A 13069-nucleotide genomic window follows, 5' to 3' on the forward strand; every position below is an offset into this window, starting at 1 on the left:
CACTTGCAGATTCCCCAAGCTGCAGCATGTCAATGAAGGGAGCGGATGAAGGGACGTATCAGTTCAGTGGTTCTGGAAATGGGGATGTGACACCCCCATTGTGTGAGAGGGAAGAGGCCAGAAAGCAGCCAGACTGAGTACGCAGCCTGGCAAATCTAAGCCTATGGATGTGATGAGCAAGATGATGATCCAAGGCAGCATCTATTGATGCTCTACTTGGTTTGCAAATGCATTTGCACTTTGGTGGAAACAAAGCCGCTTGTGTGCATCTCTGAATCAGGCCCAGTCGCAGCTTACAGAGCCCCAGAGGGGTGTACACACAGGCTGCAGCTGGGCAACTTTGACTAAGGTCAAAATCGCCCAGTCGCTGCGAGGGAGAACTTGGGGCACATGAGAACATACAAACCCCACACAGATAGTGTCAGTAATTAAATACATGAGTATACAGCTGTGAAGTAGTAATACTAACAACTGTGCCGCCATGAAGATTGTGCTAGGTCTATCTACCTACCTAATCACCTACTCATTTTTGTGTTTCCACTTTTGAAAAAAAAAAATATTACTGGTAAAGCACAACTATAGATTGCTTTTCTTGAGGCTATGGAAACTTGAGTAAAGCATGTTTTTGTTGTAACGAAGCATAGGGCAGCATAGGTTGTTTGCCCAGAGGCTCCTATGTACAGATTCAACAATAAGAAGTACATTTACTAAAGGTGCCCATACACGCTGCGATTATCAAATGCGTTTTGAACTTTTAAAGTTCAAAACGCATCGCATTGGATAGAATCGCAACGTGTACCTGCGGGGATGTGATGGAATGCGATGTGCGTCCCCAACGGGTACAATATTGTATAGCACAAAAAAGTATCTGCAGGCAGTACTTTTTGTGCTACATTGCATCGCATCGCATCACTTTTGTAGTACATGCGATGCGATGTGATGTGATGCGATGTACATTATTTAACTATAAACTTAAAAAAAAATGCTAAAATCGCATCGCACCCACACAGTACAGTAGATCGTAACGCATCGCATCCCCCTTCAAGTGCCAAAATCGCACGGCACAAATGAAGTACAAAACGCACAGCACACATATCGGCACGTGTATGGGCACCTTAAGATGGGAGTTCAACTAAAGATGGGATGTTTCCCATAGCAACAAATCAAATTCTATTCATTATCTTCTAGAAGGTGCTAAATAAATACGGTAAGTAGAATCTGATTGGTTGCTATGGGCAACATCCCATCTTCAATAAAACTCCCATCTTAATAAATTTACCCCTAATAATCTAAAAGATAAAACTAGAGTAATTTGTTCCCCCTACTAATGGTCTTATTTTGTTAATTTCTCATCTTATACCATTTACATTGAGATAACACAAATTTAACAAAGATGTACGCAGTTTAGGCCCTCAGCTAATCTGGCTACAGTGCTCAGCTCTAACAGAACAACTACTGTAGCCAGAGGTGTAACTCTGTGAAGCAATGGAGTCATGTGTTGCCGGGCTCCTGCTCCCAAGGGGGCACCTCTCCCGTCCTGTGAGTTTGAATCAGTTAATTGAAAGCCGTTGATATCGCTTCTGTGGCTGACTTCACTTGTAACATAATTTTTGGTCTCACACACTGTGTTAGAGCTCATGACCTGTCTTACTGGGGACAGACACCTTACTGATTGAGCTATTTGGGGGGCACCAATATTTATTTTGCCTCCAGGCAACTGGGACAAACTTACGCCACTGACTGTAGCACTGGCCTGGACACACAGGAGACGATAAGTGGTCCTACCCGGTGGATCAGACCGACATATTTGGCATATTGTCTAGAGGGTACCCACTATGTTGCTGACAATGAAGGGCCGATGGCAGACATCAGTAGCAGGGATGCAGCATGGCCCACGCCCCTGGTCTATTGTTGCCGTGTCTCATTGCAAAATACATACATCATGTATTGTGTACCAAGATAGATGAAAAACAAGTAGCAAAAGTCCCTTTCTACAAGTTTAAACATAATCAACTGAAGAAAAAAGTTATTTTTTTTTTAAATACAGCAAACTGATTTCATGCATGATCAAAGGTCACTTTAAAAGGTCAAAATAAAAAGACTCCAATAATATGTGTCTATAGGTGTGCAGGTCAGCACAAGCTCTACATTCCTGACATAACCCAGGAGATCTGTGTGATGGGCTTGCTGCAGACACACCTTGCTCAACGGATTCCCTGATATCATTCCACAGTAAAAAGAATACTATACTGCAATAGTAGATTATTCATTGCTGTACTTCATTTTTGTCCCGCAAATTTAATGCTGGAAAATGTTTCTAAATACATTTAAATCCCAAAAATAAAAAATTGGACAGCCTGTAAAGGAAAAAGTTATGGGCCCTACACATGTACCAACGTGTGTAGGGAGTGTTCTGAGCGATGCTGTGTGCTGAGCGAGGAGTCAGGGGCAGTGTTCTCCGTTGAGAACACTGGCCGCAACTGATTAATAACCTGCGGGCACAGCCATGGGGCTGCGCATATAAATTGCGGTGTTTTTTTTTACCATGCTTTTGCTGCCATTACCCTCTACACCAGTGATTTTCAACCTTTTTACCTTGCGGCACACTAAATAAGATTTTAAAATTGGCAAGGCACACCATGAGATCCCCACAGGGCAAAACACATTGGCCCACACAGGAAAATACAACCTATTGGCCCCCATATAAAAAACAATCACACTGGTCCCCACAGGTAACAAAAATAAAGTACATTGGCCCTTTACATGAAAAGAAGAGACCAGTAAATAACAGTTAAACTCGTGGTGGCTGTACAGTATATTGGTTTGGGCATCACTAGATCTGGAGGCACACTTGAGAACAGCTCAAGGCACACTAGTGTGCCACGGCACAGTGGTTGAAATACAACGCTCTACACAAAGGAGGTCATTCTGGGTATCACGGACCACTGGGAAACGGTGAGTGATGTCTTGTTACTACACGTGCTCAAAAACATTTATGGGAATGTGCAGCCGCTTGGTGCAGGCAGACAGATGTTATTTATATGCATGCAGGTAACATGGTTGCTGCAACAGGGTGCAGTGTCCCTGTCATCCTCTACGTCACTCACTTCCTCCCCCTGTCATAAATTCCCTGGTGTCACCCACTGCCTCCCCATCACCCATTCCCTGGTATATCCACTGCCTCTCACTGTCACCCTCTTCTGTCCCTGTAAAGTCACATGAGGCCATGCCCACTTTTCCAGAGCACTTTCAGCATATGCAGATAACTCCCGTCTACTGTCCTCAGGAAGTGGGAAGGCAGCAGACTCGGGTCCCACCTGGCCCCAGGGAATTACAATCCGCTCCCCTTCCCTCTCGATGCCACTGACTATTTAAAATAACCCTTTTAGACAATCTGTTAACACAATCTCCACCCACAAATACTTTGAATAGTTACGCTTCCTACGTTTGCAACTTTCCTCCAAACACTGAAACATTATGCAAAGAATTAACCAAGGGCAGCAGTTAATCTGCTAACTAATGCTTTGTTGATGACTGGATAGTTTGCAAGAAAGGAAACAGTGAAGGCGAACATTCCCAGACCACAGACAAAAAATACCTGACACAATAATTAGGAAAATGTAGGTGGTACGAATTACAGTTTTGTAACAGAATTCCCACATATATGCCATTTATCTCTAATTGGGTGCCAGACAAATGTATTTATGTTATGTACTAATGTTCAATGTTAATGGTGGAACTACTTATTGCACAATAACGCAAGCCATACACTTTAAAAAAAAAAAAAACTCCCCTGGTAGGTAGTAGGACCAATCTAATTCCTCCTGGGGGTTCGTCGATTGTATAGGTAAAGGTAAAACATAAACAAGGATCCTAGTGCAATACTGATGGAAAATATTGTCGGAACAGGTGTTTGATCTTTTGCAAGATCTTTTTCAAGGTGACCTGATGTGCCTCTTAGTAGGGAGGCACAACCAGGCAGCAATACCTACTAGCCTGGTTTGTGCTGTGGTATCTTTGTGTCTGCTGCCAATAGAACTTTTCTCCTGATGATGGTCCCGAGATGATGGAACCGTTGAGTACAATTCCATCTTTACTTATTAGATATATCATTACCATTAAAGACACAGCAGCTTTTTAATGCAATTTAAGTCTGGTGAGTGCTTCCCAACTTTCTCTATAGTTTGGACTTTAACTAATTCTGGATGACACCCCAGCAGTTGGATTCCTTGTCGATGCGAGTGCGGTCTTCTTTCAAAATATATATAATATATATATATATATATACACATATATATATATATATATTTCACCCCAGTGTATTCCTTTCAGGGTCACGTGGTAGGAGCCCACCCCTGCGATGTATAAGGTAAAGTGATCAGGTCAGCAATCGCTTTACTTTATGCTGTTGACTTACTGTGCATGTGCAGTTATTAGACCAGTGTGTGCAGAGTGGCTGTTATTAGGGAGGGATCTGGAGGATCCACTTATACTGTAGCTCCCACACTGTCTGAGGATGTGCATTTGGAGTAATTTGGCTCTTCCCTCTTAGAAGGTACATTTTCAGCTGATGGTATTGGGGGTTTGGGTGCAAGGTGAGTAGAGAGAAGGGAAGAAGGGTCTGAGGAGGAGTAAAGACCATATGAAGTAGGAGGTGAGACGGGTCCAGGGCTGGTCCCACAGGAGGGGCCAGAACAGAGTAACCAGTCACACATTGTAGGGGTCGGGGCTAGGTGCAGAAGAGGTGGAGGGCCCTGGAGGCAGGCAGGAGAAGAGCTCTGGATAGGAAGTGGAGCAACCTGAAAGGGGATTATCTCTGTCCAGAGTCTACATACATACTGCCCGTGGTAACCCTAGGTGAGGCACCGCGTCCCAGTTCAGGGACTGTGCCTCTCAAATGAGCAGATGTGTAACCAGGCTTCATCTCAACCTCCCACAAAAAATGTTCTGTTATTCACTAATAGGTTCTTGTGTAAACATGTATTTCTTACCTGAGCATATCTCGCCCTTAAACCGTAGGCAGGTGAAGTCATCACATTCACAGTATTTACCCCACACCTTTCCAACGTCACTGGTGTAACACACACACTGGCCACAGATGCACTCTCCTCTATCGGAACAGATGGTGCTCTTCTCCTTCTGACTACAGCGGTCTTGTTGGGTAGGATCGTATTTTTCATCTGAACACTCACAGTGGGGTCCCAGCCATCCAGTTTGACACTGACAGATCCCACAGCTGAAGGTTCCATTCCCCATATTACATTTATCGCTGTCAGGCTCCTCGTACTCCTGACAACTGCAGCTGCACTTGAAGTGAACAGTTACAGTTAGAGTGTCCTTAAATCCCATAGGTTTGATTGTGAATGTCTTCACCCTCTCCTTGGGACAGCCTCGTGCTTTAGCTTCAATTGAGAAACTCACCTGTGAGACAGACAGACCCATTTAATAGTATTCTAATTAAATGAAAAAATTGCACAAAACAATAGCAAACAACCAGGTACGTGTTATTACAGTCATATTGCACAATACAGATAATATGGTCATAGTATAATCTGCATGTTTGCAGATTGCTTTTACACCAATGATACCAAAATGAATGGTATATTCACTATAAAATAAATATAATCTAAAGTATCCCGTATACCAATTTACCAAAAAGTAGTGATGCCACCATTTGTTTTGTGACCTAAAAAGGCTGCATATTGGCTCCATATACAAAATGGCTGCCTCTATTGTGTATGTGACGGGCATTCTTTAAAAGGAAGTATTTATTTGCCATAAAAATGTAATGTAATTATTATCATGTTTAAAGAATTTATGGGGGAGATGTATCAAAGTTTAGAAAGAGATTAAGTACAATGTACTCAACTGCTATAATCTCTAACACAGCCTGTAATGACAGTAGCTGACTGATTGGTACTTTCTTTTCATTTAATCCAGGGGTGGGGAACCTCAGGCCCGGGGGCCGTATGTGGCCCCTGTAGCCGGTCTGAGTGGCCCTCCCACCAGCCTAGTGGCTTTGCCAGGAGTCAAGTACAGTGGAGTTCGGAAGTTCTCATGAGATTCCTCTTAATCAACAGCAGCCGGAGACTGACAGGGAAGTCTTATTCAGCGGCAGCCGCCAGAGCACGGGACGGCTGCAGCAGGACAATTTGTAAGAGAAATTTTTACATATGGCCCCCGAAGGATTTTTTCCCCATACAAATGGCCCTTGGCACAAAAAAGGTTCCCCACCCCTGATTTAATCCCTCCTTGTAGACTGATCTCTTATGACTATATAGAAGTAGACCCTCTAAATGTGTAGAAACATACAAATGACATACACAGCTTGTGCGATCTATAGATTGAGATCCTGCACTAAATACGAACTACATTTCGGTAACTTTATGGAAATGGTCAAATGGGCAATGAGCCCTGCAGGCATTTTCTATGGTCCTCCCTCTCCCTGTCTGGGTACTGCTGGAAGTGAATTTGGAGGGTGAATGTGAGCTGCCGGAAAGAGGACGCCCCCCCCCACAGCAGCCAGCACCTATAGGGAGGGGCGTCCTCTTGAGTGCACACTTCCCCCACCCTAATGTACCCTCTTCCTTGCAGATGTACAGATGGCACAGTCAGATGCACCATGTCCCCCCTTAGAAGATCACTCAGGTAATTAGTATCCATCCTGCTTCACCTCTACTATATATATATATACTTGCATTTTGGACACAGAGGTGTGCACATCTATCAAACAGAGCAGCCTCTGCCTTTGAGACATTTGGATTGCATATTATGTCCCATCTTTGAGGAGCAAATGTACCCTACTAAATATTTGAGGCTGATCACCCTTTGTAAGGGCTAATTGCTATTACATCATTTGGACCTTCACATGTATGCTGGAGCATAGGCTATGCTCAATCTCAGAACTTAATTAAGTGGATATTCTATGATACTATCACAAGTGGTAAGGATTACCCATTTAACACTGTGATTTGGAATTCCTAACACCACAGTGAAATTACTACCAGTGAGAAATAAATATGCTAAATAAAAAGCTCACAGTAGGACAACAGTACGGGTCCGCACAAACAACAGCAAAGATTGGCAAAGATTTGTATCATACACCCCTGATGAAGTCTCGTGTGGAGACGAAACGCGTCGGGCTTATGTATACACCAACTGTACGAAAAAGATTCTGGCAAGAAAAGTGCATACATTTTTGTTTATATGTTTACAATTTTTAATAAATGTTTTATATTTAAGAATCTTGTCCATATCTATAGGAGTATAAGAATATAGGGGTGGTGTTTGTGAGAAAAGCCTAACTAGTAGTAGGCCAAGTGTTATAAGCGACCGTAGTCCATAATATCTAATAATATTAGCGCAAATTCTGGGAATTTTGTATTGTGTGTATATATATATATATATATATATATATATATATATATATATATATATATCTACTAGTAATACTCATATGTACTCATATATATGGAAGCAGATTTTCTGTGCACGAAGTGGCAGCTACAATTGAGACAGGAGTCCAAATCCTTCAGTCACAGACAGGACATTTGACTCTTATTAACTCTCAAGTGAAATCACATTTTACACATAGAAACATTTTCTAAACAAAGATGTCGAGGGCATGTGGCCAGCAGGATGTGGTTAATATGTAACACATGTATGCACGCATATAGTAGAGTCATGTGGAAACAACTACATAATGACATACAGAGAATGAGCAAATGCAATACGACAGTAGGGATCTGGATGATAGGTTGACAATGTCACATCGACAGTCAATAAGTCCACATGCACAAGGTGGAAACATGAAAAGGCTGATATGAGTTTTTGCTATTTTTTTCTTCTTCATTTTTTGGTCTTTTTCATACTTATTTATTTCCAGTTTCTTATATACTTCGCCATTCATGTGGACTCCGCTAGGGAATGGTTAAGTGTGCTGAGAAGGGGAGAAGGGGTACGCACTACACATGCTCAGATGTCATAAACTCATGTTGACCATATGCATGTAAACCTTTTGTAAAGGTCGACATTGTGCTGTAATGGTTGCACCCATTGGAACGACCAGAGTTTCATGGGTGTTCCCATGAAAATGCTGGGCATTCCCATGGAATTGAGACAGTGACGTGGCTGCCAGGGGCAAGCAGCTGATATCACCGGATGTTAGATGCCTGCCCTGTCCTCGTACTGGGCGCACACAAAGCTAAGACACCTTAAAGTGTCTTAGTTTTGCATGCTCGTTCCACATCATTTGATGGTCGGTGATCATCGAATGTTGTGGTCCTCACCCCATAGGCTGCAAACGTATGTTTATGTAAAACATCCATTCGCAGCCGTGTGGGGGGAGACGTTTAAATCACACACAGCGCTGCAGAGTTCGCAGTGCTGCGGAGTTCGCAGTGCTGCGGAGTTCGCAGCGCTGCGTTTGAACCAGAATCAGGCCCTTTCTTCACATCTACCAGATACAAGAAATAATTCCGCCTTGGGAAATAAATTCTATTTTTTTTCCCACTTAAGTGTAAAAGAGTGGACATGATTCAGAGTTGATTGCAAAAGCAAAATTTTTCTCAAATGGGCAAAACCATGTTGCCCTGTAGGTGGGGCTGCAGTGCCACATGGTGCTGTTTCTGTGCAGAGAGAGTAAGATTTGGGTGGGGTGTGTTCATGCTGAAATCTAACTTGCAGTGTAAAAATAACGCAACCAGTATTTACCCTGCACAAAAACAAAATAACTCACCCAAATCTAAATCTCTCTGCCTCACCTGCAGTGCAGAAGATTTTGCCCATTTAAAAGGTTCTGGATTTGTGATCAACTCTGATTCAGGCACAATGGGGGTGATTCAGCTTCATTCCGTTTATTTATAAATTTGGCCCAGACTGCATTTAGGTCTACAAGCATTAGGTCTACACCATTAGGTCGAATTGCATTTAGGTCGACCTGACTGAAGGTCGACATGGGTTAGGTCAACAGGGTCATTAGGTCGACAGGGTCATTAGGACGACAAGGTCATTAGGTCGACATGTGTTAGGTCAACAGGGTCATTAGGTCGACAGGTATAAGGTCGACAGGGTCATTAGGTCAACAGTGAAAAAGTCGACATGTTTTTTATTTAAGCGTCGACACAGTCACCATAGCACCGCGTCCCCTCGCATGGCTCGCTACGCTCGCAATGCTTCGGGCACGGTGCCTCACTACGCTCGGCAGACTATTTTATTCTCCCACCACGCCCTAGTGGATGGTAGGGCATGAAATACCGCCTGTCGGCACATGTCGACTCATAAAACAGTCAAATTACCCCATGTCAACCTTTTGCCTGTCGACCTTCCCCATGTCGACCTAATGACCCTGTCGACCTTATAAAAGTTGACCTAATGACCCTGTCGATCTAATGACCCTGTCGACCTAAGTCATGTCGACCTTCAGTCATGTTGACCTAAATGCATGTCTACCTAAATGCAGGTCGACCTAGTGGTGTAGACCTAATGCTTGTAGACCTAAATGCTGTAGACAATATGACCGTATCCTGTTTAAACAGAAATTGCCTGTAAACAGATTGCAAAAATCCCCTGCTAGTATTGGCCATGCTGCAGCTTCCATAATTACATAGAGGCTCTTATTCTGGCTCACTCGCAAAGCCAAATTCCTTCTCAAATGGACAAAACCATGTGCACTGCGGGGGGGGGGGGGGTTGGGGCAGATGTAATTTGTTCAGAGACAATTAGATTTGGGTGGGGTTTTACTTAAAAAATGGTGCAGCATATACTGTAGGACTCTTTATGAAGCCAGCAGCTGCCTCTAATACCTCTGTTGGTGCACACTAGTAATAAAGTTACAAAATGTAAGGTCAAAAATAGCAGTATGAAAGGTACACAGGTGAATGTAAAAAAATCTAAAGCAAGAAAGATTTGAAAAAGTGAGTAAAGAAACTAGCTAAGAAGTATAAAGGGTCCTGTAATATATACGTTCTGTGTGCAAGTTAAAACAATCTCTTCTATGCTATGGCTCACCTCTGAAAATTTTCATTTCTAGAGAAAGGAAAAGATCTACTTATAGAAGCATACTGGGGTGATTTTACATGCAGAATGTGTTTTATTAATGTCTTATAGCTGCTGGTGTTCTCGGGAATAGTTGTGCAATAAGTGAAGTTTGCAGGTGGAAAGGTGTATATGTTATATAAGTGAGGCAATATAAAGCCTGGCATACTGTATATTTATCTGTGTCATAGAGACAGCTGTCTGGTTTGGAATAGCTCTATTCAATGTAATAAATGAGGAATGTGGAGGAAAGAGCTTATGCCCGTCACTTGCAAAATACTAGATAGTGAATCATGGAAGATAAGGAATAAAATATAAAGTGAGATAAGAAAGGTAAGAATTTAAGTTGGTTTTTACCAGCTGCCTATTCCCCCTACACCGCCCAGGAAATGTGCTAGCTGTGCCAGGTGAGATAGCGCAGAGCTTGCTCATTCATCTGGGATGTGGTCAATTTGCCGGTGGTCGTGATACCGGCGTTCAGAATCCCGACCGCCGAAATCCCGAAACTTTCTCCCTCCGTGGGTGTCCACGACACCCATAGAGGGAGAATAAAATAGCGTGCCGAGCGTAGCGAGGCACCGGGCCCGCTGCGTGGCGAGCGCAGCGAGCCCGCAAGGGGGGGCGATCCACGTCCCCCCCATGTCGGGATTTCGGCGGTCGGGATTCCGACCGCCGGGATTCCGACCGCCGGGATCCCGACCGCCGGGATTACGTATCGGATCCATTCATCTACCTGGCTGGTCAGCAGATGAGGTGCTCACTACACTCAGACTGGAGAAATATTATAGTGAGTAACTAAACCATTAACATTACTAAGGGGGTTATTCAGACCTGATCGCACAGCTGCAAATTTACAGGCCGGGTGATTATCAATTGACTGCGTATGCATTCGTATTGCAGCGCATATGCGGAAGGCCATTCTGTGATAAAAATCCTTTTTTAATCGCTGGCCATATGCAATTTGATTGACAGGAAGCCGGTGTTTGGGGGGTTGTAGTCGGACATTTTCTGGGAGGCGTGCCCAGGTGTTTGAGAGCAAATGTATGTAATGCCAGCTCCGGACCCGAGCCGACTGCATCTATCGCAGACACCGAGTAAGGCTATGTACAAACTACACACAGTGGAAAACTCATTAAATGGTCAGCTCCTTGTGAATGTATTTGCAGCAAATCGCCAATACAGCTCATTTTTTCACAAGCCGTGCTATGCAATTCACAGGCCTGCACAGAGCGGGGTTTCACTCTGGTGGGGTGGTGTATACCTGATCGGTGGGCTCTGCAATTTAGCAGAGCAGCGATTAGGTAAGAATAACCCCCTTCATCTTATTATATAGCGATTAGGTAAGAATAACCCCCTTCATCATATTATATTATTATCTTGTGGGGCAAAATTCTTGTATCATTTTTTAAGAGTAGAAAATGATTAATTATAGAAAAGGGTCACAAGAACTGCTAACTGGGGACAATAAAAATGTATTTATAATGGTGGGAAACATTTATTATTTAATGGCTCGATCAATGGTGCCCATCCTTGCCAATGGATGTTCTTTTGTGAGACCAGGAGAACCATTCTATATTACCAAGGAGAGAGAAAGATATGTCCTAGGAGGTGTGGTGCACCAAGAGAATAATATAAAAATTGACCTTTTATTGATCATTTAAAATGCTCATAAAAAAAACTGTAAAATAATGGAAAGAAGCAAGTAAAATAGTCAGGAAATAAGTGATATAAAATATTGCTGGTGTGGGATGTCAGTATATGGATGTATCTCCCTGATGTAATGCAAAATAAAGTCTGTGTAAATAAAGTGTTTGGTATTCTTATTGAACTCACGTTATCAAATAATGTATTATGTAGTTGATTAAACTTAATACAGTATGTGATTAAATCGATAATGGCGGGCCTCTGGGGTTAAAGTAATTCACCAAACATCGAGCTGCAGTTCTAAAGGTGAGTCAAACCACATGAGAAGATATGCAGTATCTTCATAAATAACACTTGCAGGTCGATATCAATGTTTCTAATTTATGCAATGTATCTCACTGTATCTAATTCATGCAACAAAGTATCAAACCAGTTAAACATACACTGGTCACAGTATAGTAGCTTGGTAGCTTGACAACTATAATAATTTAACAGTCTTTAACTTATGTTGTATTACAATGTATTCTGATATAATGCATTTGGAACTGAAGTAGAATACTTTATTGATCTTTCGACTACAGAATGTCCAATATTGGCATGCAATCTCTCTGCCATATTGTCATAACTGCAAACAGATTCTCTATAGAGCGCGTCGCAGTGTCCACTTTGTCAGGCCCTGACGAAGTTTATACTGCAAAACTCTTAGATGCCAGCTCTTAGATGGTGTGGTCGCTGTCAGTGTACTATAACCATTTTAACTATTTTATTTTGATTCTGTGATTGTGCAATACACCTCAGGCCTTTTAAGGACAGTGGCACGTACCTTTGTTCATTGTGACTATCCGCTCTCGCCTATAGAGAATCCCTCCCTCTGCACTCACCAGCATATAACGTGCCACACATGCGCACTACAAACGCTTGGAGGAGAGAGGACATAGTAGTGTTTATTCAGATCAGAGCTGGCAGGGCACCAAGAAGGAGAAGATGCTTCCTGCCAGCCTGTCACCCTTACCATATACTGCCTTTGCTTCAGCAATAGATTCAGCCAAATAGTAAATATTATATTGCGTAGTGTTCTTAGAACTTTATTGTCCTAATCATTTGGTTTTGTGCATTACTGATGTATATATTTAGTGACAAGCTTATTAATAATAATAATAATAATAACAATAATAATAATAATCATTCATGGGGAGGCTTGGGTTGGGGGATTTATGTGGCATATGGATCATTCGGTCGACCCAAGAAAGGTCAACACTCCTTAGGTCGACAGGGACTGAAGGTCGACAGGGTCCTTAGGTTGACCGGCAGAATGTCGACCGTGTAGAAGGTCGACACATATTTTTTATTTTTTAGATGTAGACGTCTAGTTCTGGACACTAAGTGTACG

At 42.7% G+C, this 13069-nt stretch overlaps 1 protein-coding gene across 1 annotated transcript in view; it reads right to left on the reverse strand.

Annotated features, from left to right (window-relative positions):
- ITGB3 (integrin subunit beta 3) overlaps positions 1–13069 on the reverse strand; it is a 70566-nt gene that overhangs the window by 24714 nt on the left and 32783 nt on the right. The window contains exon 10 of the mRNA XM_083146928.1: positions 4992–5421. Within this exon, the coding sequence (XP_083003054.1) occupies positions 4992–5421 (430 nt within the window). The remainder of the gene's footprint in view (positions 1–4991; positions 5422–13069) is intronic.

Source organism: Crinia signifera, chromosome 6, assembly GCF_055691185.1.
Source record: "Crinia signifera chromosome 6, ASM5569118v1, whole genome shotgun sequence".
Taxonomy (NCBI): Eukaryota; Metazoa; Chordata; class Amphibia; order Anura; family Myobatrachidae; genus Crinia; species Crinia signifera.